Here is a 27,808-nt window from a genome sequence, read left to right as displayed (position 1 = left end):
GCCTCCCAAAGTGCTAGGATTACAGGCATGAGCTGCTGCACCGGCCACAATATAATTTTTAGGTAAAGGTTAACAATGACATTTCCCAGACTGCCTTGCATATAGGTATGGTCATGTGACTTCTTACCTGTGAGATGTGAGCAGAAGCAGTGTGTGTCACTTTCAGGCCCAGCTATCAAAAGGTAGGGGTGACTCCCATTTTCTCTTTTCTGCTGTCTGGACTGTGGACAAGATGGTGGGAGCTGATGAAATGTTGAGAATAGCAGTGTAATGAGAGAAAGGACTTGGAGACCTGTGGATTGTAGATTGGACTTTCCATATCAGTACTGGACTACCTACTTGGACAACGAATAAATGTCTATCTTATTGTTTGGGGTCTGTATGTTAAAGCAGTCAAGTCTATACTGTAACTAACACAGATCTAGAAGAAATTCAGATAGGGGAGTTAACAACAGAATATAAAATACCTAATAAATGAAAGTTTAAAGAACTAAAGCTTAGAGTTATCAATAGGGACAAGAAAAAGAAATTACCACAAATGACTGGGAATATTTTTAAAAGAACTAAATGGAATTCGTAAAATAAAAAATGTATATAATTATTGAAATATATTCTGGATAAGTTAAAGAGCATTTTGGGTTGTCATGGGAGTGCCCTTCCCCACACCCTGGCCAAAACTCCCTGTTATAAACATTTTAAATTATTGCCAATCTGACATATAAAATAATTTGTTTCACATTTAAGTAAGGTTGGGCATTTATTTCCTTACGGGTTTATTGGTCAATGTATATTTCCTCTTTTGTGAAATGACAGTGTATGCCCTCAGCCCATCTTTCTATCAAGGTGATTTTTTTGTTTCTTCATTGTCTTCAGGGGGTGATGGTAGGAACTAAATGGGAAGAAAAATGAGGAAACTTTTTGGGGTGATGGTTATGTTCTATGTTTTGACAGGATTTGGATTATACAGCTGTATGCATTTGCCAATACTCATTGATTGGTACTATAAAATTTGTTCACTATATGCAAAATTTTATCTATCAAATAATAAACAAGTACTTAACTAGACAATGTTATGTATGCTAATTAAGGGGGAAGTATATTGATGTCTACAACTTTATTTATTTATTGAGATGGAATTTTGCTCTGTCTCCCAGGCTGGAGTACAGTGGTGATCTCGGCTCACTGCTGCCTCTGCCTCCTGGGTTCGAGTGTTTCTCCTGCCTCAACCTCCCTAGCAGCTTGGATCATAGACCCACACCATCATGCTTGGCTAATTTTTGTATATTTTTTAGTAGAGATGGGGTTTCACCAAGTTGGCCAGGCCGGTCTCGAACTCCTGACCTCAAGTGATCCACCTGCCTTGGCCTCCCAAAGTGCTGAGATTACAGGCGTGAACAATGGTGCCCAGCCTTGTTTTACGCATTTTAAAGTAAGTTGTAGGCCAGGCGTGGTGGCTCACACCTGTAATTCCAGCACTTTGGGAGGCCAAGGTGGGTTGATCCCTTGAGGTCAGAAGTTTGAGACCAGCCTGGCCAATATGGTAAAACCCTGTCTCTACTAAAAATACAAAAATCAGCCAGGCGTGGTGGTGCATGCCTATAATCCTAGCTACTTGGGAGGCTGAGTCACAAGAATAGCTTGATCTGGGGAGGTGAGGTTGCAGTGAGCCATGATCGTGCCACTGCACTCCAGCCTGTGTGACAGAGTGACTGAGACTATCTCAAAAAAAAAAAAACAAAAAACATAAAACACAAAATGGATTGATGGATGGATAAATATGTGATGCTTTCATTATCTCTCTTATTCAACATTATTCTGTAATTCTGGACTATTAGAACTTCTAAACCAATTGAGTTTTCTGGGATGCTGAAAATGTTCTTCATCTGAGCTATATAATATGGTAGCCACTAGCTACATGTGGCTAACGAGCATTTGAAATGTTAGTGCAACTGAGGAACTGAATTTCAAATGTAATTAAGTTTAATTTAATGTAAACTTGGATGGACACACATGGCTAGTGGCTCCATATCGAATAGCATAGACAGAAAACACTTCCATAACTGCAGGAAGTCTTACTGCACAGTGCTGGTCTAGAATTATAGAACAATATTGAAAAAATTGATCGTAGGCCGGACAAGGTGGCTAACGCCTGTAATCCCAACACTTTCAGACACATAGGTGGGGTGGATCACCTGAGGTTAGAAGTTTGAGACCAGCTTGGCCAACATGGTGAAACCCCATCTCTACTAAACATATAAAAAATTAGCTGGGTGTGGTGGCACACGCCTGTAGTCTCATCTACTTGGGAGGCTAAGGCAGGAGAATCGCTTGAACCCAGGAGGTGGAGGTTGCAGTGAGTCAAGATCACACCATTGCACTCCAGCCTGGGCAACAAGAAAAGAAAAGAAAATAGAGATGATAAAAACAAACACCTTTGTTTTGTTCCGACTTGGGAACAGTATTTCACCATTAAAATAATATCTACTGCTGGTTTCTAATAAGTGCTGTTTATTTAGCACAGTGTTATAATGAATACAAACACAAAATATCTACAAAGCTTTATAGCTTCTCCAGCATTTTAGCATATTTGTGTTTAATCTTCTCACAAATATTTTATTTTGTAGCTGAAAAAACAGAAACTGAACATACAGTTGTAATACCCAGAAGTCACTAACTACGAAGTGGAAGAGCCTTGACTTGTATTTTCTGTCTCCGAATCCTGTTTTATTGACTTTACCAATTAATGTTCACTGTAACATCTTCACCAATGATCTTGTCGTATAAATATTAAAGTGTACTAATCAATTAAGAAAAAACTGAAAACTGCATATGATACACAGCATCTTTCAACACTTACTTGGATATGAGAAAAAAGTCTGACATATTGACATCAAAGAGAAGAGATTTTAGGAATAAAACTGGACAGTCTACATTTCAAATATCTGTACATACAAGATTAAGTAAAAATGGAGAGGTTTATACTTTGTCTTGTTTTATGAACATGTAAATCTACCTGTTTTGATAAAAATTTATTTTTAAATTGTGTATTTCAATTAATATCTAAATCATTAACATCAGGAAAAATGTACTAGATCTGAGGTATTTTGGCAGAGATTTCTGTAAGCCGGCCATACAATTATTATTCTGTGACTGTAATAAGAAATGGAATAAGCAAAGCTCCAGTGAACCTTGCCCCTTCCTTACTTTTGCATAGAAATTGCACTGATTTCAGACTTTCAGTATTTTCGATGTTAAAATGTGTTTTTAAAATACTTGATTTTTTACTGCAATACCATCAGTGTTTCCTAGAGCAATGCCCAAGTAGGCATTCAATAACATTTGTTAAATAAGTCAATTAAATGGATGGATAGATAAGCCAAGATGTGACATTTGAAACCTGACATGTAACTTAAATACTATTGTTTATTATCTAAATTTACTACTATTGTTTATTATTTAAATTTACTCGAACAGGGTTTAACTATTGGTTGCCATTGTTTTTTAATGTGTAAGGTAATCCCAGTTTTCTGTGAACTACATGTGTTATCACTCCAGGGCAATCCACAAAATAGAAGACAATATGGCATTCTGTAACTAAAATGTAATAAAAATTGAGATAGGGTATTCATTTAAAATCTGAGTTTAGGCTAGGTGCCATGGCTCATGCCTGTAATCCCAGCACTTTGAGAAGCCGAGGTGGGAGAACTGCTTAAACCCAGGAGTTCAAGGCCTGCCTGGGGAACACAGTGGGATCTTGTCTCTTCAAAAATTGCAAATTAGCGGGGTGTGGTAGCACACATCTGTGGTCCCAGCTACTCAGCAGGCTGAGGTGGGGGAACTGGTTAAGCGTGGGAGGTTGAGGCTGCAGTGAGCTGTGATCATGCCAGTGCACTCCAGTCTGGGTGACAGAGAGAGGCCTTGTCTCAAAAAAAAAAAAAAAAAAGGCCAGGCTTGGTGGTTCATGCCTGTAATCCCAGCACTCTGGGAGGCTGAGGAGGGCAGATTACGAGGTCAAGGGATTGAGATCATCCTGGCCAATATGGTGAAACCCTGTCTCTACTAAAAATACAAAAATTAGCTGGGTGTGATGGCATGTGCCTAGTCTCAGCTACTCCAGAAGCCGAGGCAGGAGAATTCCTTGAATCTGGGAGGCAGAGGTTGCAGCGAGCTGAGATTGTGCCACTGCACTCCAGTCTGGTGACAGTGAGACTCTGTCTCAAAGAAAACAAAACAAAAAAATATAAAAATCTTAGGCCGGGCCCAGTGGCTCAAGCCTGTAATCCCAGCACTTTGGGAGGCCAAGGCGGGTGGATCACGAGGTCAAGAGATCGAGACCATCCTGGTTAACATGGTGAAACCCCATCTCTACTAAACATTCAAAAAATCAGCTGGGTGTGGTGGCGTGTGCCTGTAATCCCAGCTACTCAGGAGGCTGAGGCAGGAGAATTGCCTGAACCCAGGAGGCGGAGGTTGCAGTGAGCCGAGATCGCGCCATTGCACTCCAGCCTGGGTAACAAGAGCGAAACTCCGTCTCAAAAAAAAAAATTGACTCATGTTGAACAATTCATATTAGTGGCACTCTGTGGTTTCTATGGCCCTTGTCTGCCACTGTTTCTTTCCTAGTAATTACTAGGTTCAGGAGAGCAGGGTCTGTTTCATACAGTCTTCTGTCTCTCTCCCTGCACCCAGCACAGTTGTCACACAGGAAATGGTAAATAAGTTTATTGAGTAGGTTCACTTTATAACAATTAAAAAGCATTTTGGCCTTTGCTCTTCTCAAATCTCAAAAGAGTAAAGTGTTATGTCTTTCATTTTCAAATCAGTTAAAATTATTTACAGTATAATGTTTTGCACATATCAAGCCCTCAATTTAAAAAATTTGATATGAAGCCAACCAAAAGATAAATGCATTTTTATTTTTAAAAGATTCATTCTATACTGATCCAAGTAGTGAGAGAAAAAAACATAAATTAAAAAAAAGATTCATTCTATAACACAGTACATGAATAAAATATGATAGTCTCCTTCACTTTTACCCCATTTTAGTTCCCCAGCTTTCTGGCTATCACCACTAACAACGTAGCGTTTCTCCTGGCTGTCTTTTAAAATACTTTGACATAAATAGGAGGATGCACACATATATATATTTTTATCGACATGGAGTCAAATGTGTACTGTTCTGTAATGTCGTCCACTCTCCTATAGTGTGCATGTGCACACACACACACACACACACCACAAACATGTATAGCTCTGCCTCTCCCTTCAACAGTTGCTTGGAACTATAAGTGGATGAACCATAATTTATCAATCTACACCCCTGATAATGAAGAATATAGGCTGTCTCCAATTTTTTACTATACCATTTTGGCAATAAACATTTTTTACATACATGTTAACACACATGGGGGAATATTTCCATGGAAAAATTTCTTTGAAGACCATATTACTTTTTAGTGGATGCTGCCATATTTCCTTCTAGGAAACCTTTACCAATGAACACTCTCCTCTAGTCGAGCCCTTGTTCTTTTTTTTTTTTTGAGACGGTTTCACTCTTGTTACCCAGGCTGGAGTGCAATGGCGCGATCTCGGCTCACCGCAACCTCCGCCGCCTGGGTTCAGGCAATTCCCCTGCCTCAGCCTCCTGAGTAGTTGGGATTACAGGCACGCGCCACCGTGCCCAGTTAATTTTTTGTACTTTTAGTAGAGACGGGGTTTCACCATGTTGACCAGGATGGTCTCGTTCTCTTGACCTCGTGATCCACCCGCCTCGGCCTCCCAAAGTGCTGGGATTACAGGCGTGAGCCATCATGCCCGGCCCGAGCCCTTGTTCTTAATGTCCTCCCTGGATAGACAGTGGGAACAAGAAAACTCAGGGCTGAGCTAAATTAGACTCAGGTTTTTCTCAGACTCAATATTCAAATATAAAATGGTTTAGGATTTAGGGCTCCTAGCCTAAACTTTAGTGCTATATAATCTAATTGCTGTAGATTAAGTGGCAGTTGTCAGTTAACCCAAGAACCTGATAGTTATTTTTAACATTGTTCCTGGAGGATAAACGTTATGGTTTTAAACAACTTAAAAAACAAACTTTTTGGCTGGGCATGGTGGCTCACACCTGTAATCCCAGCACTTTGGGAGGCTGAGGTAGGTGGATCACGAGGTCAGGAGTTCAAGACCAGCTTGGCCAACAGTGAAACCCCGTCTCTACTAAAAATACAAAAAATTAGCTGGGTGTGGTGGTTCGTGTCTGTAATCCCAGTTACTGGGGAGGCTGAGGCAGGAGAATCACTTGAACCTGAAAGGAGGAGGTTGCAGTGAGCCAAGATTGCACCACTGTACTCCAGCCTGGGCGACAGAGCAAGACTCCATCTCAAAATAATAATAATAATAATAATGATAATAATAAATACATAAACTTTTCAACCATAACAAACATTTGTTAAACGCCAATATATATCAAGGAGTGCATTAGGATTCGAAGCACAGAGATGAAATGATTTCTGCCTTCAAGAAACTCATGATCAAGAGGATAGTAATTAATGTTAATTTTATTAGGTATGATAATGTGATTATCATTACCTAAAAATAGGACCATTTAAAAGATACTAAAGTATTTACAGGTGAAGTTTCATGATATCTGGGTTTTGCTTTCAAATGTTTTATGAAAACAGAAAGAAAACCAAGAAAGAGATAATTGAAGCAGGTATTTTAAAATATTGATAAGTGTTGAATTAGAGAGACTGGTATATCTGGATTCATTATTCTCTCTACTTATGTAAATATAAATAATAACATTCCCTTTAGTCTTCTAGGAACACCAGTATTACATACACAATTATAATATAAGAAAATAAAGATACAGGCACAAGTGACTATGGGAATAGAAAATGGCCCAAATCTACTTGGGTGAGGTTGAATAGGACTGAGGAAGGGTCAAGAACCCAACTCTGATGTCAGATTATCTGAATCCAAATTTCAGCTCTTCTTAACTATGTGACTTTGAGTATATAACATAGCCTTTTTGAGCCTGTTTCTTCTGCCATAAAATGGGGATAATTATAGTGCCTAATTGAGGATCTAATATGTTAATATCTGCAAAGCTTTTAGAATAGAGACTGACACATAGCAGACATGTAAACTACTTGCTATTACTCATTTATTGCTGTTACCAATGCTATTATAAAGGCTTTTCAGAGATGTCTTGAGGCAGAGATGTTTCAAGAAAAGATCAGAGAAAAGCAACATAACATAAGGCCCATCAGAGGTGGGGTGTGTGCGCTTGTCTGTTGAGTGGTGGGGAGAAAGTTAATGTGATTCCCATATTTCTAGCTTAGATGACCAGGTGAAAGATGGTATCCTTAATTAACAAGGGAATATAGATGAATGAGGGTTTATCAATCAAAATACAAATTGTATTTCTAATTATATAAACAAATGAGCAAGTGTTTAGCAAACTGAATTATTTCAGAATTAAGAGAAAGTTCCCAAAATGAGATGGTAAAATTCTAGCAAAAATGGACAGAATGTGATAAATGATAAAGATCTAAAAATATTTTAGGGAATAACCTTACCTAGAATAGTAAATGTTACTGTCATATATCTCACATATATAACTTAAATAAGTGAGTTAATTTTAGAACTAGAAGACTGCAAATAACATTGTAGAAATCAAGCAACTCAGAAATGCTTTAAAATAAATACATTTTTCTAAAAGGTTGTAATCAAATAAGGCAGCTGCCATGGTTACCAATGGATTCTTCTAGGGAGGTATGAGAATTCTCAGTGGTATCTAGGTCCTCATAAAAGTAGGGATAGAAAAGAGCAAAGATGAAATTTGGAATATTTTACTTTGAGTGCCCAGAGGTCTTACCACTTTCCAGGACCCACAGTTTCTTCTTTTTTATAGCCAAGACAATTATTTAATAATCTCTCTTTAAAAACAGAAAAATGTTAAGGCAAAAATAAACAATTTAGCCACGTTAATTTTATTAGGTATGATAATGTGATTATCGTTACCTAAAAATAGGCCCATTTAAAAGATACAGAAGTATTTACAGGTGAAGTTTCATGGTATCTGGGTTTTGCTCTCAAATGTTTTATGAAAACAGAAATAAAACCAAGAAAGAGATAATTGAAGCAGGTATTGTAAAATAGACCAATCAAGTTCACGGGTCTATTCGTGATTATAGCTATGTACCTGGTTTTAAATTTTAACATTTTTTATTTAATTTTGAAACAATCTCAAACTTACTTAAAAGTTGCAAGTACAGTCCAAAATCTCTCTCTCCAACCATTTGAGAGTAGTTGTTGACATGATGCCCCATCAACCCTGAAGAGTGTTTTTTCTGCAAACAAGGACTTCCTAATCACAATCAAACCATCACAATCAAGAAATTAACATTGATTACATCACTACCATGTTATCATCAAACTCCATTCAAGTTTCACTCATTTCCCCAAATAACATCCTTCACAGTAAAATAATCCAGTTCAGAATCACATATTATCTTCAATTGTGTCTAAGTCTCATTGAATCAGCAACAGATCCTCAGTATCTTGAACTTCATGACCTTGACACTTTTTGAAGATTATAGTCAGCTACTTTGTAGAATGTCCTTCATTTAGGGTTATCTGGGCTGGGCATGTTGGCTCACACCTGTAATGCCAGCACTTTGGGAGGCTGGAGGCTGAGGTGGGCAGATCACTTGAGCCCAGCAGTTAGAGATCAGCCTGGGAAAAAAGGGAGACCTTATCGCTACAAAAAAACACAAGAATTAGCCAGGCATGGTGGTGTGCATCCGTAGTCCCAGCTACCTGGGAGGCTGAGGTGGGAGGATCATCTGAGCCCAGGAGGTCAAGGCTGCAGTGAGCTATGATCGTGCCATTGTATTCCAGGCTAGGTGACAGAGTGAGACCCTGTCTCAAAAAATAAAGACAGTGTGGCGATTCCTCAAGGTCTTAGAAATAGAAATTCCATTTGACCCAGCAATCCCATTACTGGGTATATATCCAAAAGACTATAAATCGTTCTACTATAAGGACACATGTACACAAATGTTCATTGCAGTACTGTTTACGATAGCAAAGACCTGGAATCAACCAAAATGCCCATTGATAATAGACTGGATTGGAAAAATGTGGCACATATACACCATGGAATATTATGCAGCAATCAGAAATGATGAGTTTGTGTCGTTTGTAGGGACATGGATGAATCTGGAGAACATCATCCTCAGCAAACTGACACAAGAACAGAAAATGAAACACCGCATATTCTCACTCATAGGCGGGTGATGAAAAATGAGAACACATGGACACAGAAAGGGGAGTACTAAACACTGGGGTCTATTGGGGGGAAAAGGGGAGGGCCAGTGGGAGGGGGAGGTGGGGAGGGATAGCCTCGGGAGAAATGCCAAATGGGGGTGAAGGGGAGAAGCAAAGCAAAGCACACTGCCATGTGCGTACCTACGCAACTGTCTTGCATGCTCTGCTCATGTACCCCAAAACCTAAAATCCAATAAAAAATTAAAAATAAAAAAAATAAAAATAAAAAAAATAAAGATAAAAGTTATATCTGATGTTTCCTCGTGACTAGGTTCAGGTTGAGCATCTTTGGTAGGAATGTCACAGAAGTGATGCTGTGTTCTCATTATTTCCAATCAGGTAGCATATGATTTTTATATGTCCCATTACTGGTGATATTTAATTTTAATTGAAATGGTGTCTGCCAGGTTTCTCCACTGTAAAGTTACTCTTTTCCCCTTTATAATATAGTATTTTGTGTGGAGGAGGCACTTAAAACCTATGTAAATATTGTTTCTCATCAAATTTTTAAATTATTGGTATCATTTATTTAAATCAGTATGGACTCACAGTTTCCTGTTTTAATAGGTTATTAGCTCATTCTTTATTACAATGTTCAAATTTCCCCAAATTTGGCCAATGGGAGTCCCCTTTAAGTCTGACACATCATTTTTGAACATTTCTACTTTCTGGCATAACAAGATGTCCCACAGGTACATCTTGTTCTTTTTTTCTTCCAGGGATCTAGGATAAGTCATTCCTCCAATGAGACCTCCAAGCTTCTTTGTAGTGGAGAATGGTGTTTGGAGGCCAAAATCTGGGCTGTATGTGTGTTCATTGCCATTGGGGAATCTCTGCTCCCAGGCCCTCTCAATGGAAGAGTTAAGAAACATAAGCATGTGATACATATGTACATTTATATCTACATTTATTTCCATATATTTGTTGAAATCTATGCGTTCACACGGATACTTCTAACTCTAATCCAGCACCAGTAGGTTCATTCTAATTTTCTCCCTTTTCATATTTGTAATCCCTTTGACAGTGAGAAACATGGCTTCTATCATCTTCAATATATTTACTTACTTGATCTGTCCCATGTATTTAACTAAACTTTCACTGCCATCACCTTTTACTCACAGAGATGCCTTCCTTACCTCATTTGAGGACCAATCCCCGAATGCTTCCCCCAAAAGCCCTTCTCTTTCTACTTGGGGTGTCAGAGGACACCCTAGACCTAGCCATGCTCCACAGGAATGCTGTTTTCACCTTGCTCTGAGGTTCAGGGCTCTGATACCCTGAACTAGGCTTCCCTTCTTTGTGGGTACTTCCCTCACCCCTTGGGTTCTGAAATCCTGCACCAAACTCCCACCCGACACAAAAGCCCTCCTCATGATGCTTGGGCTCCAAACTTCACTCTCATGCAGATGCTCTCTTACCCCACTTTTGTTCCAACATCTTGCCACCAAAAACCCTCTTCACCATTCTTGTCCTCCGACAACCCCCTCCACACATGCCTCCTCACCTTGCACAGGCTCTGACACCTCACATCAGGCCACTCTGTGTGGATACCCTCCTCACAGAGCTTGGACTCCAACACCCTGTTCTTTCCCCATGGCTTCTCCACTCTATACTTACTCCTACTTTACCTGGCCCCACCTAATGGCTTTAAGGCTGAATTAGTACTCAGGAAGAGAAGAGGAAAAACTACAAACCCATTTGTATTTGCTTTTTAGCTTTTATTTTACATTCAGGGGTACACATGTAGGTTTGTTACATAGTTAAAACTGTGTCATGGGGTTTCTTGTACAGATCATTTTATCTCCCAGTTACTAAGCCTGGTACCCAATAGTTATTTTTTCTGTTCTTCCTCTTTCCAACCTCCACCCTCTGGCAGGTCCCAGTGTCTGTTGTTCCCCTCTTTGTGTCTATGTATTCTCATAATTTAGCTCTCATTTATAAGTGAGAACATTTGGTATTTAATTTTCTGTTCCTGTGTTAGTTTGTTAATGATGATGGCCTACAGCTCCATCCATGTTTGCAAAGTACATGACCTCATTCTTTTTCTTTTTTTCAGATGGAGTTTCACTCTGTCCCCCACGCTGGAGTGCAGTAGCGTGATCTTGACTCACTGCAACCTCCACCTCCTGGTTTCAAGCGATGCTCCTGCTTCAGCCTCCCGAGTAGTTGGGATTATAGGCATGCACCATCAAGCCTAATTTTTGTATTTTTAGTAGAGATGGGGTTTTGCTATGTTGGCTAGGCTGGTCTCAAACTCCTGAACTCAGGTGATCCACCTGCCTTGGCCTCCCAAAGTGCTGAGATTACAGGCATGAGCCACTATGCCTGTCCAATCGTATTTTTTTTTATGGCTGCATATTCCGTGGCATGTATGTACCACGTTTTCTTCTTCTTCTTTTTTTTTTTTTTTTGAGACAGCGTCTCACTGTGTCATCCAGGATGGAGTGCAGTGGCACCATCTTGGCTCACTGCAACCTCCACCTCCTGGGATCAAGTGATTCTCCTGCCTCAGCCTCCCAAGTAGCTGGGACTACATGCTTCTGCCACCACGCCAGCTAATTTTTGTATTTCCAGTAGAGATGGGTGTTCACTATGTTGGCCAGGCTGGTCTTGAACTCCTGACCTTGTGATCCACGCACCTCAGTGTCCCAAAGTGCTGGGATTACAGGTGTGAGCCACCACATCTGGCCCCACATTTTCTTTATCCAGTCTACCACTGATGGGCATTTAGGTTGATTCCATGGCTTTGCTATTGTGCATAGTGCTGCAATGACCATTCACATGCATGTATCTTTATGGTAGAATGATTTATATTCCTTTGGGTTTATACCCAGTAATATGATTACTGAGTCAAATGGTAGTTCTGTTTTTAGCTCTTTAAGGAGTTACCACTGCTTTCCACAAAGGCTGAACTAATTTACACTCCCACCAACAGTGTATAAATGTTCCCTCTTCTCTGCAATCTTGCCAACACCTGTTTTTTTTTTTTTTTTTTTTTTACTTTTTAATAGTAGCCATTCTGACTGTTGTTCCTCTCTTTGTGTCTATGTGTTCTCATCATTTAGCTCCCATTTGTAAGTGAGAACATGTGGTATTTGGTTTTCTGTTCCTGCATTAGTTTGCTAATGATGACAGCCTACAGCTCCCTACAGATGGTATCTCATTGTGGTTTTGATTTGTATTTCTCTAATGATCAATGATATTGGGCTTTTTTCACAACCTTGTAGGCCGCATGTATGACTTCTTAGAAAAGTGTCTGGAACAATACAAGATGGCTGATCGCTAACATCTCGGGATTGCAGTTCCCAGTGAAAGTGCAGAGAACGAGAGGATGCCACACTTTCAGACAAATTTTTGTCGCTCACGGACCAGAAGATTCCCAGTGGAGGAGCCCCATGGGTCACCAGCATGACTCTTGTGGCTGCCGCAGCGGTTTTGCCGGCACCTTGGTGCGGCAGCTCTTGGTGCAGAGTAAATGGGACTGGTTCCCTTTCTGACCAACGTTTGGAGCTCCGGGAAGGCAGAGTCGCCTATTACAGACTCAAGAAGGAAGCCAGACTGGAGATTTCCGGCAGAAAAGCACCATCAGTCTTAACACTGCTGTTTTGGCCGGCACAGTGGGTTGCTTAGATTTCGGCCCTGGGAATTAACAATTTGGATGTCCACTCAGAGACCTAATTTGAAAGTTGGTAATTACAAAGATGACAGGTGGATAAATTTACAACGATGGGAAGAAACCAGCGTAAAAAGGCTGAGAATACTCAAAATCAGAATGCCTCTCCCTCTAAAGAGGATCACAGTTCCTCATCAACAAGGGAACAAGGCTTGATGGAGAACGAGTGCATTCCATTAACAGAATCAGGCTTCAGAAGGTGGATAATAAGAAACTTCTGTGAGTTAAAAGAACATGTTGTAGCCCAATGTAAAGAAACTAAGAACTTTGAAAAAAGGTTTGACAAAATCCTAATGAGAATAGACAATTTAGAGAGGAATATAACTGAATTAATGGAACTGAAGAATACAATATAGGAACTCCGAGAAGTATGCACAGGTTTAAACACTCAAATTGTTCAAGCAGAAGAAAGGATATCAGAGGTCGAAGACCAACTTAATGAAATAAAACGAGAAGATAAGAATAGAGAAAAAAGGATAAAAAGGAATGAGCAAAGTCTCCAAGAAATGTGGGACTATGTGAAAAGACCTAATTTACATTTGATAGGTGTACCTGAATGCCATGGAGAGAATGAATCCAAGCTGGAAAATACTCTTCAGGATATTATTCAGGAAAACTTTCCCAACCTAGCAAGGCAGGACAATATTCAACCCCAGGTAATACAGAGAACACCACAAAGATATTCCTCAAGAAGAGCAACCCCAAGGCACATAATCGTTAGATTCACCAGGGTTGAAACGAAGGAGAAAATACTAAGGGCAGCCAGAGAGAAAGGTCAGGTTACCCACAAAGGGAAGCCTATCAGACTTACAGCAGATCTCTCAGCAGAAACCCTACGAGCTAGAAGAGAGTGGGGGCCAATATTCAACATCCTTAAAGAAAAGAACTTTCAGCACAGAATTTCATATCCAGCCAAACTAAGCTTCACAACTGAAGGAAAAATAAAATATTTTATGAACAAGCATGTACTCAGAGATTTTATTACCACCAGGCCTGCTTTACAAGAGCTTCTGAAAGAAGCATTACACATAGAAAGAAACAACCAGTATTAGTCTTTCTAAAAATATACCAAAAAGTAAAGAGCATCAACATAAAGAAGAATTTACATCAACGAATGGATAAAACAGCCAGTTAACATCAAATGGCAGTAACCCTAAATTTAAATCGACTAAATCCCCCAATCAAAAGATACAGCCAAAACCTAACGGTATGCTACATCCAGACCCATTTCACATGCAAGGATACACAAAGACTCAAAACAAAGGGATGGAGAAAGATTTACCAACCAAATGGAGAGCAAAAATAAATAAATAAATAAAAAGCAGGAGTTGCAATTCTCGCATCTGATAAAATAGATTTTAAAGCAACAAAGATACAGTGGTAAAAGGATCAATGCAACAATAAGAGCTAACGATCCTAACACCCAGATACATAAGACTCATAAAGAGATTTAGACTCAACGAGACAGAAAATTAATAAGGATATCCAAAACTTGAACTCAGATCCAAAACAAGTAAACTTAATAAATATTTATAGAGCTCTCCACTTTAAATATACAAAATATACATTCTTGTCAATACCACATCACACCTATTCATAGGTTTAAATGAAATATTGATCAGCCATTATTAATACCCATTTTTAGAATAAAGCAATATTTCCATTCTCTCTCCCTCTTTTTCTTCCTCTTTCTTCCTCTCCTTCACTCCTTTTTTTTTCTTTCCTTCTCTCCAAAAAAAAAAAAAAGAAAGAAAGAAAGAAAAGTGTCTGTTCATGTCCTTTGCCCACTTTTTAATGTGGTTGTTTCTTCCTCATAAATTTAAGTTTCTTTTAGATGCTGGATATTAGACCTTTGTCAGATGCATAGTATACAAAAATTTTCTCCCATTCTGTAGGTTGTCCATTTACTCTATTGATAGTTTCTTTTGCCGTGCAGAAGCTCTTAAGTTTAATGAGATCCAATTTGCCAATTTTTGCTTTTGTTACAATTGCTTTTGACATTTTCATCCCAAAATCTTTGCCTGTTCCTATGTCCAGAATGGTATTGCCTAGGTTGTCTTCCAGGATTTCTGTAGTTTTAGGTTTTACATTTAAGTCTCAATCCATCTTGAATTGATTTTTGTATGTGGTATAAAAAAGGGGTCCAGTTTCAATCTTCAGCATATGGCTTGCCAGGTATCCCAGCACCAATTATTGAATAGGGAGTCTTTTCCCTATTGCTTGTTTTTCTCAGTCTTGTTGTAAACCAGATGGCTGTAGGTGTGCAGACCTATTTCTGGACTCTCTACTCTGTTCCATTGGTCTGTGTATCTGTTTTTGTACTAATACCATGCTGTTTTGGATACTGCAGCCCTGAAGTATGGCATGAAGTCATAGTTTATAACTTTTTTAGACTAAAGCATTGTCTTAAGACATTGCTTTTGGTCCTGTATATAGTGAATGCGATTTAGCTGAATCACGAATGTAGTTTTTTCCCCCTTCAAATCAAAGCATCTTGTAAAGGATTAAATTTACTTAAGACAATGTTAATTTGCCATTTACTTATTTATTTATTTCTTCTGAGATGGAGTCTCTCTCCATTGGCCAGGATGGAGTGCAGTGGTGCAATCTTGGCTCACTGCAACCTCTGCCTCCCAGGCTCAAGGGATTCACCCACCTCAGCCTCCCGAGTAGCTGGGATTACAGGCATGTGCCATCACTGCACGGCTCATTTTTGTATTTTTAGTAGAGACGGAGTTTCATCATATTGGCCAGGCTGGTCTTGAACTCCTGACCTCAAATGATTCACCCACCTGGGCCTCCCAAAGTGCTGGAATTACAGGCGCCACCCGTTATTTATTATATCATGTTGCCAATTCTCCAGTTTCCCCAACATTTGTTTCAAATTGCCACCTCTGTTAAAGGTGTTTTGTCTAAAATTAAGGTAAAAGCTAAAGTCCTCACAGTGGGCCACAAGGCTTTGCCTGATGTGGCCTCTTCTCCCTTTCTTTACTCCTCAGGCTTTCCCCTTGCTTGCCCTACTGTCATCTTGGGCTCTGTGCAATTCTTGAACCAGGCCAGGCCACTCCTACCTTAGGGGTGAGGGCTTCTGCCCTGGTGGTTTCTCTTTCTGGAATGCCTGCTCCCTAGACATCCCCTTGGCTCATTCCAGCCACTCCAAGTTTTTGTTCAGATGTTACTTTCTCAATGAAGCCCATTCTGAAGAACCTATTTCAAATTGCAGCTGCCCCAGCTCTGTTTTCCCTATTTGGTTTTTTTTTTTTTTTTTGAGACAAGGACTTGTTCTGTAAGCCATGCTAGAGTGCAACCTCTACTCCATGGCTCACTGTAGCCTCCAACTCTCCAGCTTCATGTGATCCCCCCATCTCAGCCTCCCAAGTAGCTAGGATTATAGATGTACACCACCCTGCCCGGCCAATTAAAAAAAATTTTTTTGTAAAGATGGGTTCTTGCTATGTTGCTCAGGCTAGTCTTGAACTCCTGGGCTCAAGTCATTCTCCCACCTCAGCCTCCCAAAGTGCTGGGATTACAAGCATGAGCCACTGTGTCTGGCCTTCCCTACTCTATTTTCTATAGCATTTATGACATTTTGATATACTACATTTCTTTATTTTGATATATAAGATAAGGTTCACCCAGGCTGGAGTGCCAGGGTGCAATCAGCTCACTGCAGCCATGTAGCTATAATATGCTATACTTCTAATACTACTTACTATGTTTATTTTTATTGTCTGTCTTTCTCCCAACCATATCTACTAACCTATAGCTCCAGAAGGGCAGATTTTTTTTTTATTGTTTTGTTCATTATTCAATAAATATTTGTTGAATGAAGACAGCAATTCCCTGAGGTAATTTGAATCCTAAATTAAATGGCGCCATCTAGTGTTCCAGGAAGGATGTGTGAATTAACCCTAAGAGTCATATTTGATAAGCCATGGGATAAATAGTACTGGTATAATCAATTCTGTTACTCTGTTTTTCACTGCCCTCTGTGGCTCTGAAAATATTAAAATATTTTCAATGATCAAACAGGTACAGGACATATTAACTTCCCTAAAAGCATTTTTTTTGAGACAGGTTATTGCTGTCACCCAGGCTGGAGTGCAGTGGCAAGATCATGGCTCACTGTAGCCTCAACCTCCTGGGCTCAAGCAATTCTCCCACTTCAGTCTCCTGAATAGCTGGGACTACAGGCGTGTGTCACCACACCTGGCTAATTTTTATTATTTATTTATTTTTGTATTTTTTTTTCTGAGACAGAGTTTTGCTCTTGTTGCCCAGGCTGGAGTGCAATGGTGCAATCTCAGCTCACCGCAACATGTGCCTCCCATGTTGAAGCGATTCTCCTGCCTCAGTCTTCCGAGTAGCTGGGATTACAGACATGCGCCACCATGTCCAGCTAATTTCGTATTTTTAGTAGGCATGGGGTTTCTCCAGGTTAGTCAGGCCGGTCTCAAACTTCTGACCTCAGGTAATACACCTGCCTTGGCCTCCCAAAGTGCTAGGATTACAGGCGTGAGCCACCACGCCCAGCTAATTTTTTAATTTTTTGTAGAGACACTGTCTTACCATGTTGCCCAGGTTAGTCTCAAACTCCTGGGCTCAAGCAATTCTCCCACCTTGACCTCCCAAAGTGCTATGATTATAGAATGAGCCACTGTGCCCACCTGACTCTTTAAATTTTTAAAATACAAAGTGATTTGGGAAAGGTAAATATCTATTCTCCATCTTGGACAGAGATTTTCCTCACGTGGTTTGTGTGTTACCCTCTTCAGACTTTACTGGAGAGATTCCCAGCCCTAACTCTGACCTACTACACCAAAATCTTCCAGCAAGGCTCTGGAGTCTGTATTCTAACAATGTTCCCAGATGCTTTTTATGGGTGTATAAGTTTGGAAACCACTGACCTAAAGGATAATTTTTAAAAGTAAACCAACAGCATCATTTGGATTATTGGATTCTTTCCTATTACAGATCACAGACCAGAACTTCAAGGACTATCATGTAAAAACCTAATTATAAGACCAAATATAATTTTAGGAGATTAATAATTAACAACTCTATTTACAAGACTGCATGTCCTTTTGTTGTAAATTACACGTGAAATGTTTCAAGTATACATGTGAAACATCTCAAAGAAATCTTTGGTGGATGTTGTTTAATCCTGACTTGCCTTCCATAAAATTAATCAGTTATTGCCCAAAGTTTTTACTACCCACACATGAGTCTCCAGTAACCCCTAAGGTAGTCTCTGAACAAGCCTAATTTCCTGTATAAAAGAAAACTGGCTTAAAATGAACTGAGTTTGGGCTGCTCACGCCTGTAATCCCAGCACTTTGGGAGGCCAAAGTGGGACAATCACGAGGTCAAGAGATGGAGACCATCCTGGCCAACATGGTGAAACCCCGTCTCTACCAAAAATAAAAAACTAGCCGAGCGTGGTGGCGTGCACATGTAGTCCCAGCCACTCGGGAGGCTAAGGCAGGAGAATCGCTTGAAGCTGGGAGGCAGAGATTGCAGTGAGCCAAGATGGCGCCACTGCACTCCAGCCTGGTGACAGAGGGAGATTCCATCTCAAAAAAACAGAAATGAACTGAGTTTGGTTAACTGTATAAAACTTAGGCTACTTAAACTTAAACTTGTTATCTGTAGGGCCGTGGGGCCCCGCAGGGTCATGGGGTGTCCTTTATGCTGTGCTGAGGTGCAGGAACCGAGAAGCAAAGAGACAGGACACTGAAGAACTGGTGAAGAGTATATGGACTCAGGGGGCCATGCCACCTGTGAGTGGAGGTCGGCGAGAGCCCCAAATGCCCAAATGCATTTGTATTTATCAGGTACAAGCAGGAGACAGGGTTGTGAGTGAGGTCATCATCTATAGGCTTAGCAATAGGACATACATAATCATGTGAGTCACAAGCAAGGGGGTCACCCCATTATGTCACTTGGGCAGAGAGGTGGGCCATGCACAGTAGAGGGCATGGGGTATGCAGTAGTAGAGGGTTGTGTACAGAAAGGGGGTCCACCCCCATTATGTCACCGAGGCAAGGAAGCGGGCTGTGTGCAATAGGTGTCGTGCGCAACACTTCTTATCTGGGGGCTGGAGACTTCAAAGGATTTCTAATACAAGGATACTGTAAGCCAATGCAGTAGGAGCTGACAGACTTGTGCTCTTAAGATATTTATGGGAGGATGATTTGAGCTAGCACAGAAGTGAGAAAAGACTGACAGGGTGTACAGCCACTGTGACTGGTCACACCAGAGAGGTTCTTCTCCCTGGGTTATTTCCAGGATCTCAGGCCTGAGGCCTACTTTTCACAGGCACTGGATGCAAGGTACTATGACTCCTTTATCAGGAGGAGAGGCTCTTGCTCCAAGCCTGCCATATAGAGTATGCCCTTTCAGGCAGGGATGCCACCACCTGGGTCTGTAGTTCTTGTCCTGGTCTAGCTGTTTTCCCATGTACTGCTTTTGTTTTGTGACTGCTCTAGGCATTCCTCCTACTAACTACTATATGGTTATATAGAAGGATTCTATTCTATAAATCAGCACTAAATGTGTCAGTACAGCTCTGACTATAATACCTATATTATATGGAAAGATTATATAGAACTAAGTATGCTAGATATAAGTATAAGCATGATTATGTAAGCTGGATATATGTAAGCTGTAAGTTATACTTCAGGTACTAATTCTATAAACTAAAATATGATCATATTTAAAGGATTATATAAAGGAAATAGCTGAGTAATATCACTGTAAACTAAGATATTCTTTAGGCACTAATTGTGCTTGGGAGATCTAAACAGTTCTCCTTCCTCTGTGCCCCTGGGGGTGGTACCCACAGTTATCAAAAAGGACTGTGAATTCTGCAGCTTTGGAGATGTTTTGACCTAGGAAATACAATCACATTTTCGAATGAGCAGGGTATACAGTGACCTAACGCTAGAGAATCCAAATAGAAGGCTAAAATTGGATTCTAGTCGAAATAGGTTAAAACTAGATTTGACTAAACCTACCTCTCCATCCAATTGAATATGAACCTGTTTTTTTTTTTTGTTATTTTATAACCAGAATTTCTTGCCATTATGCGATAATGTAATGGCCTCTTGAGAATCCTTTACAGAAACACAGTTTATATGTATATAACATACTAGAAAGGAAACCATTTAACTTGATAATACCACACCCAAATAATTCAGATACCTAACAGAATTTTTCAGTGGAATTACTTGCTTTGGCCAAGTTAATTGGGTAACAAGTATTTTTCTTTTCTCTTTTTTGAGACAGAGTCTTGCTCTGTCGCCCAGGCTGGAGTGCAGTGTTGTAATCTCAGCTCACTGCAACCTCTGCCTCCCAGGTTGAAGCAATTCTCCTGCCCCAGCCGCCCGAGTAGCTGAGACTACAGGTGCGTCACCATGCCCAGCTAATTTTTGTATTAGTAGAGCCGGGGTTTTGCCATGTTAACCAGGCTGGTCTCAAACTCCTGACCTCAGGTGATCCACCCGTCAAGGCCTCACAAAATGCTGGGATTACAGGCATGAGCCACAGTGCCCCGACTTTTTTTTTCTTATACTTTGTTTACACCCTTCATTTACTCCTGATTCTTATCAGTTGTCACTACCTTTGTTCTCAATTTAAAATCTAACTCAGTTCAGTCAGGAAGATCACTTACCTTGAAAGTCTTCCTTCTTTAGAGTTGGGGTGCATGGTGTTCTTGCTGGCAGAGTAGAAATGAGATATCAAGGAAAAAGAACCTATAATACAACTGGGAACCCTTAATTCATTGCAAGAAGTGACTCCAAACCAACTTCCTCAAAAACTAAAGAACTCTTCCAGAAGGCGACTAGTGATAATCTAAGGGGAGAGCTTTTAAAGACTGTAAGACTAAAAATAATACTGTAAAACTACAATGCAAACCTACCCGACAAAACTTTAAAAATATAATTTTATCTTTCCTTAGAGAGACCATAGGAAAATCTACTATTTTCGTTTAAAACATATAACTTCTATTTGTTACTATACTTGGATTTGTGCTACTCCTATTCTGGATTTGTTCCCATGTATCCATGGAACCAGGCCCCTAATAATCTTTACTCAGCATCTCTGCTATTTCTTGAATGAAAATGGAATGGATTGGTGCAATTAATGGCTAGATGTTTAGAAAACACTAGCTATTTTGCTATTTTCTGTGTATACTGATGAAAGCCTACAACTTTACAGACATAAACGAGCCAGGCTGAGAGATTGGGAAAGATGAAGAGAGAAGAGGAAAGGATGGGCTTGTAGCCCTCATCCGGTCAAATTCTCAACTTAGAGCTTCACTTTATCGTAAAATTAGAGGCTAAACCTATTTAAAGCCTCTTCCAAAACTTTTTGATGAAACAGAAATGCCAATCAGTTACCAACATAATTAACAGTGTATCCTGATTTTTAAAAGATGTTTCCCTTTGTGATTTGTTGGAGTTGCAGCGTCAGTCCTGAAGGACCGACCTCGAGAGGCCAGGTAGGAACTGATAAACTGGCAACTAAGTCACATGTTTTCAACGGAATATACCGACATTCAAGTGTCCAAAAAAATAATTTCGAGCCTACTGTTCACAAGTTTGCCAGAAAGCCCTGTTATTGAGACAACTTCGGATCTCAGATACATGAGTTGGTCAGCACCATTCTGCTGGAGGGGATTAAGACTGGATGCTTCGAGCGGAGTTGGGAAGGTTACCATCTGAGCAAACTACAAAGCGCCAGCAGCAGGGCATTTTTCAAGGTCTCTGCCGAAAAATGTTGCGGGAAAAGTCAACCCGCTCCAAATTCCCCGGTGTGGCCCTCACCCGAGGCTCCGGTTCCCTACGTCGGCAAGCTAGGGAAGAGACGGTCCCCTACGATTTAGACATAAACGCCCGCGTGCCGGGAAGGCTATCCCAAGGCTGACACTACCACCTCCGCCGCTTCCGACACCCGCGCTCATGGGAGAGACTCGCGCCGCACGGGAACCTCCGAACCAACGCCGCAGCGCCGATGGGCGTCCCCGCGAGCCAATGGAGGCGCCGAGAGGCGGGGCAGGGAGGCCGAGGGGGCGGGATTTCCCGCACGGCCGCTCGGAGCCTGGAGAAGGCAGTGCTGGCGGGGAAAGCGGCAGCGCCTGCCTGAGAGGGCGGGCCGGGGTCAGCTACAGCGGGCCGGCAGGCGCGGGGAGCTGTGGGCGGCCGCTGCGTCTCCTGCCGCCACCCTCCCTCCGCCACGATGCCGGGGATAGACAAGCTGCCCATCGAGGAGACGCTGGAGGACAGCCCGCAGGTGAGGCGCGGGCGCTGGTGGGCGACGAGGGAGAGCCGGGCTGGCGGACCCCAGGCCTGGAGCCTGCGCCGTTCCCGCAGGTGCCCGCCCCGGCCCAGGTGGGCGCCGCCGCCGCCCGGGGCCCCCGCCCGTCGCAGGCCGCACCCCGAGTTGTCGAGGCTGGGTCCGCCGCCCGAGGCCCGCGTGGGCCTGCTCGGCTGGGCCGAGGGCCGCGGGCGGAGACCAAGCCGCTGGTGCTCGTGGGCCGGGCGGTCACGTACGCGCGCGGGTCTGCTTTTTATTTCACGAAAGGCGCCGTTTTTATCTCCGTGATGTGAGGTGCTAAATCTCGATCCTGGAATTTTCTCCCCGAGAAATGCAGAAGGGAGAGAAACCCTGGTAGCCTTATTTAATGATTTCCAAGGCTCAGCAAGCTAGGGAAGGAAATGGATAGTTTTTCTTCGGGAGAGGCTGAAAGGCTGTGACGGGTCCCGGAGCCAAAGACCACTCGCCCCGCCGAGTGTGCCCGTGGCGCGGCCGTGACTGTGGTCGCTGTCACTCGAGCTGTACACGGCGAGTGATGGAAGGTGCCTTCGCGCCGCTCCCAGCAGACTTGTCCTTCATAAAATCATCAAAATAAAAGCCCTGTGTTCTCTGTGTCAGAATGATGCTGGTGTGGTTGCTCTAGCTTGAGACAGTTTTGGAAAATGTAACTATTTGATATTTTTTCAGTACTGAAGAATGAAATCAGCTATACTTTTTAAAATGTTGGCAGGGGATGTAAATTCCATAGGGAAAACTTCATTTCTAAGCCTGCCTTTTTACACGATAATTTAAATGGTTTAACACGGTGGTGCTCGTTGGACACCATTTAGAATGAAACATTTCTGAATTATTGCTCATTTAGAAATGCAGTTGCTCCTACTTCATGTGTCTTTACATTTGAACATGGCCTCCAAAGAAGAAAAGCAGAAGAGGTCCAGATTTCCCTTTCCTGGATGGCACTTCTGTCTTGGATTTTGTGCTAGTGTTAATTGCCAAGTTGAAATGGAGCTCTGATTGTAGAATTGATTTGTTCTTTTTCATTCTGAAAGTTATCTTCACAGGCCAGTTGCCTGCTGCTAATGTACTCTTATCAGCCTATACTGACAAAAAGAGAAACTCACATTTGGTTTATCTTGATTGCCAGTATACCCAGTTCAATTTTTTCTTGATGAATTCTCCATATACAGTTATAAACAATATTTGTTTCAGCTGAATGGCAGAAAGCTTATGGAATTGGTCAGGTGAACTTTGTCATTTTACTTTTTATTATGTGAGATTCAACAGGTTGCTTTACCTTCTCTTACCTGGCTTTTTTTTTTTTTAATAGCCCATAAAGACTATAAATGGCTCAGAATGGATTGCGCATTGCCCTAGATATGACTTGTGAGGCAGAGACAAACTCTTGACTCATCTGATTTCTTGAGCTTCTTACACAGATTAGTTTATAATTTAAGAATTGTGTTGAGCCGGGCGCGGTGGCTCAAGCCTGTAATCCCAGCACTTTGGGAGGCGGAGGTGGGTGTATCACAAGGTCAAGAGATCGAAACCATCCTGGTCAACATGATGAAACCCCGTCTCTACTAAAAATACAAAAAATTAGCTGGCGCATGCCTGTAATCCCAGCTACTCAGGAGGCTGAGGCAGGCGAATTGCCTGAACCCAGGAGGCGGAGGTTGCGGTGAGCCGAGAGATCGCGCCATTGCACTCCAGCCTGGATGACAAGAGCGAAACTCCGTCTCAAAAAAAAAAAAAAAAAAAAAAAAGATTTATTTATTTATTTTTTTGCAAGCATGTATCATACTAGTGTCAGTTTTACACTATGTTTGTTTTTGTTGAGATGGGGTCTTGCTATGTTGCCTAGGCTGGAGAGCAATGGCTGTTCACAGACATTAGCATAGTGCACTACACCCTGGAACCCCTGGGCTTAATCAGTCCTCCTGCCTCAGCCTTTCTAGCAGCTCGAACTACCGGCATGTGACACAGTGACAGCTAATTTTTAATGAAGTAGCCACATTGATATTCCTTCAGTGTTTAAAGACAGTAAGTTTGAACTAGGTAAAATTTACTTGGGAAACTTAATTGGGACAACTGGGATTTAGAAAGTGTAGATACTTGGAGGTGATTCTTAGATTGAACCCGTGGCAGAATGAAAAGCCTTGGATTTAGGATAGAGGTACTTTTTAGTCATCACTGCCACTTACTACCTTCTGCTTTAGGACAAATCACTCAATTTCTCTGAACCTTAGCTGTTGTACCTTAATGGCGTGTTTTTATTTTTGACCCTGATTAGGAAAAATAATAGTTGCTTGTTTCAGAAAAATTGGAAGGTCCAGAAAAGAATAGACACACCTGTCGGGTACTCAGCAAAACCCTATTAACAATTTGCTTTCTTTATTCTACTGTTTTTTCCTCTACATGTTCTAATGGAATTGAGATTATATTGTACATAATGATCTTTTTCCTGCTTTTAGCTTAGCATTATAGCTTAAGTATCTTCATAATGTTTTTAAATTCCAAATAAAAATTGTGAAGACTACACATTGCCTTAACTGATTTCCCAACCCATTGCTGGACTTTTAGAGTTTTCCCAAAGTTTGGATTTTATAAATAGGGCTGAGATTAATGTTTTGGGCCATACGTTTTGTTCTCAGTTTGAACTATTTTATCTACAACAGAGTCCAAGAAGTAGAGCAGCAAAGAATATGAAAGACTTTAAAAAATTGGTAAATTTTTGGGTTTTGTTGAGACAGAGTCTCACTCTGTCGCCTAGGTTAGACTGTAGTGGCGCAGTCATGGATCAGCAACCTCAGGCTCCTGGGCACACCCCACTAAGCCCAGCTAATTTTATTTTATTTTGAAGATGGAGTTTTTCCCTTGTTGCCCAGGCTGGAGTGCAGTGGCACGATCTTGGCTTGCTGCAACCTCCGCCTCCAGGGTTCAAGTGATTCTCCTGTCTCAGCCTCCCAAGTAGCCCAACTGAAGAATTTTTTATAGAGACAGGGTCTCACTCTGTTGGCCAGGCTCATCTTGAACTCTTGGCCTCCCACCTCAGAGTCTCAAAGTGCTGGGATTACAGATGTGAGCCACTGTACCAGGCCCAAAAGTTTTTTATTTGATCAGTTTTTAATTTTTTTAGATTATTTAGATCTAATCAAAAGAGGCCTGCCAGTTGTTACATAAAAAAGTTAGAGCCTTGGCCAGCCCCAGTGGGTCATGCGTGTGGACACTTGAGGGTGGGAGTTCAAGACCAGCCTGGGCAAAATAGCAAGACCTCATCTCTACAAAAAATAAAATTAGCTGGGCGTGGTGGTAGGAGCCTGTGGTTCCAGCTATTGAGGAGGCTAAGGCAGGAGGATCGATTGAGTCCAGGAGTCCATGGTTGCAGTGAGATGTAATGCACACCATTACACTCCAGCCTGGGCAATAGAATGAGGCTTTGCCTCAAGAAAAGAAAAAAGAAAAAAAAAGAAGAGCCTAGGAGTGATGGAAGACTATCCTAAATTACAGTTATCTTTCTTTTAGTTTTGATTTATTTAGTAACTACTTACTAAATTAGGGAGAATTTGCAAGTCCAAAATCCAGCTTAAAAAGCATCTTTTAAGGATACTGCCTGGAACCTGGGGGGGAAAAAGCATCTTTAGAATTACCTTGCCCAAACCACACAATTCTGCAAAAGAGGATCCGTTAAGCCAGAAAATCTTAAACTTGTACTAGATGCCTTGTCCATATTTATATGTTGTTTTAAAAATTAAAATAAAAATAAACCTTGTTAATTAGTAAAAACAGATGATGTAAAAAAAATAATTGATTTTATGTATAGGTGTGTATCTTAATGATTCATCTATGATAGAACAGTGAAGACAAACCCCATTCCCAAAGGGAATCTTCCTTTGTGTAATATGAAATACTCATAGATTATGAGATGTGCCTTTCTCCCTAACATTTTAATGTTTCTGATTGGGATTCTTCTTACAGTTGATGGTATATTAACAATTGCTGACAGCCAGGTAGCAGTAGTAATGTACTTCACATTGCCTGCCAATGTACATACTTGGTTGTTTCTCCTAGTAGCATGCTGGCCAAGTGTAGGCTCTCAGTGTTAAACTAACAAATCAATTTTACCACCATTTGAGGAAGGAATATCAGTCTTGATTGTTGTCTGAAAACCTTCCTTTGACACCTGGTGAGACGTCAAATGACATCATCAAAACTTGCTGAATGAATGTTTAGGGACAAAAATGGAACACATCTAAGAAATACTTATTTCCTCATGTCACAGAGAATAATATTGTATAGGAAAACATGGATATTGATGACTCTTGAGTAGAATAAGATTTGAACTTCTTTTTCTTTTTTTTGAGACGGAGTTTCGCTGGGATTACAGGCTTGACCCACAGCGCCTGGCTGATTCTATATTTCTAAACTGCTAACTTTAAATAGTAATTATCCAGTGTTGAACTTGATATTATTAACTTAAAATAGGGAATCTGTTTCAGCCTTCTTTGAGCTTTTAAATTTAGTTATGCTACAAGTTTTTACATAACTATGTAACTCCTTGAATTGGAATTACCCATTTTTAGGAAAAAAACAAAAACAAATAAAATGTCAGATTTTTCTTAAGAATGGCAGTAGCCAAACAAGATTTCCTGATACTTTCTTTTTTATGTCTTAAAATAGCACTATGGGGAATTGTAGTGGAGTATTTGAAAAAGAGTCTGTTAAATCCAAACCTCTGAGGCCCGGGGAAGTAGAGGACAGAAAATATGGACCTACTGGCATAATGATCTTGTGTCTTTTCCTCTCCTTTATACCATATCAACTTAGCTTTCTCTTCCCAAAATAGGAAGCCAAGGAATAAGTTGATCTTAAAAAAAAAAAAAAAAAGGCCTGGCACAGTGGCTCACACCTGTAATCCCAGTACTTTGGGAGGCTGAGGCGGGTGGATCACCTGAGGTCGGGAGTTCAAGACTAGCCTGACCAACATGGAGAAACCCCTTCTCTATTAAAAAAACAAAATTAGCCGGGTGTGGTAGCACATGCATGTAATCTCATCTACTTGGGAGGCTGAGGCAGGAGAATTGCTTCAATCTGCAAGGCAGAGGTTGAGGTGAGCCAAGATTGTGCCACTGCACTCCAGCCTGGGCAGCAAGAACGAGACTCCATCTCAAAAGAAAAAAAAAAAATTCTGGCCATGTGTGGTGGCTCACACCTGACCTGCAATCCCAGCACTTTGGGAGGCCAAGGTAGGAGGATTGCTTGAGCCCAGGAGTTTGAGGCCAGACTGGGCAACATAGTGAGACCCTGTCACTACAAAAAATAGAGAAAAAGTAGCCAGACATGGTAGCACATGTCTATAGTTCCAGCTACCTGGGAGGCTGAGGTGGGAGGATTGTTTGAGCCTGGAAAGTCAAGGCTGCAGTGAGCCGAGATCATGTTACTGCACTCCAGCCTGGGAGAAAGAAGGAGACCCTGTCTCAACAACGATCGCAA

General features: G+C 41.1%; 2 protein-coding genes across 6 annotated transcripts in view; one reads left to right on the top strand and one right to left on the bottom strand.

The window, feature by feature from the left end:
- HESX1 (HESX homeobox 1) overlaps positions 1 to 22,003 on the bottom strand; it is a 31,600-nt gene extending 9,597 nt beyond the window's left edge. The window contains exons 1-3 of one of the 5 annotated variants that reach the window (XM_078351846.1): positions 21,649 to 22,003; positions 20,673 to 20,717; positions 128 to 8,348 (exon numbers count right to left, since the gene is read on the bottom strand). The gene's annotated coding sequence lies outside the window, so the exon portion shown is untranslated. Of the gene's footprint in view, positions 1 to 127; positions 8,349 to 20,672 lie in introns of all 5 variants that reach the window. The other 4 variants (XM_008981856.5, XM_078351847.1, XM_035273867.3 and 1 more) reach the window with 4 other exon arrangements.
- A 94-nt stretch (positions 22,004 to 22,097) lies between these two features.
- Positions 22,098 to 27,808, top strand: part of APPL1 (adaptor protein, phosphotyrosine interacting with PH domain and leucine zipper 1) — a 46,845-nt gene continuing 41,134 nt past the window's right edge. The window contains exon 1 of the mRNA XM_002758469.7: positions 22,098 to 22,294. Within this exon, the coding sequence (XP_002758515.1) occupies positions 22,241 to 22,294 (54 nt within the window). The 5' untranslated portion in view covers positions 22,098 to 22,240. The remainder of the gene's footprint in view (positions 22,295 to 27,808) is intronic.

The sequence above is a fragment of the Callithrix jacchus genome, chromosome 15, assembly GCF_049354715.1.
Source record: "Callithrix jacchus isolate 240 chromosome 15, calJac240_pri, whole genome shotgun sequence".
In the NCBI taxonomy this organism is placed as follows: Eukaryota; Metazoa; Chordata; class Mammalia; order Primates; family Cebidae; genus Callithrix; species Callithrix jacchus.
Note: the sequence above shows the minus strand (reverse complement) of the source record. Positions and strands in the feature narration are given on the sequence as shown.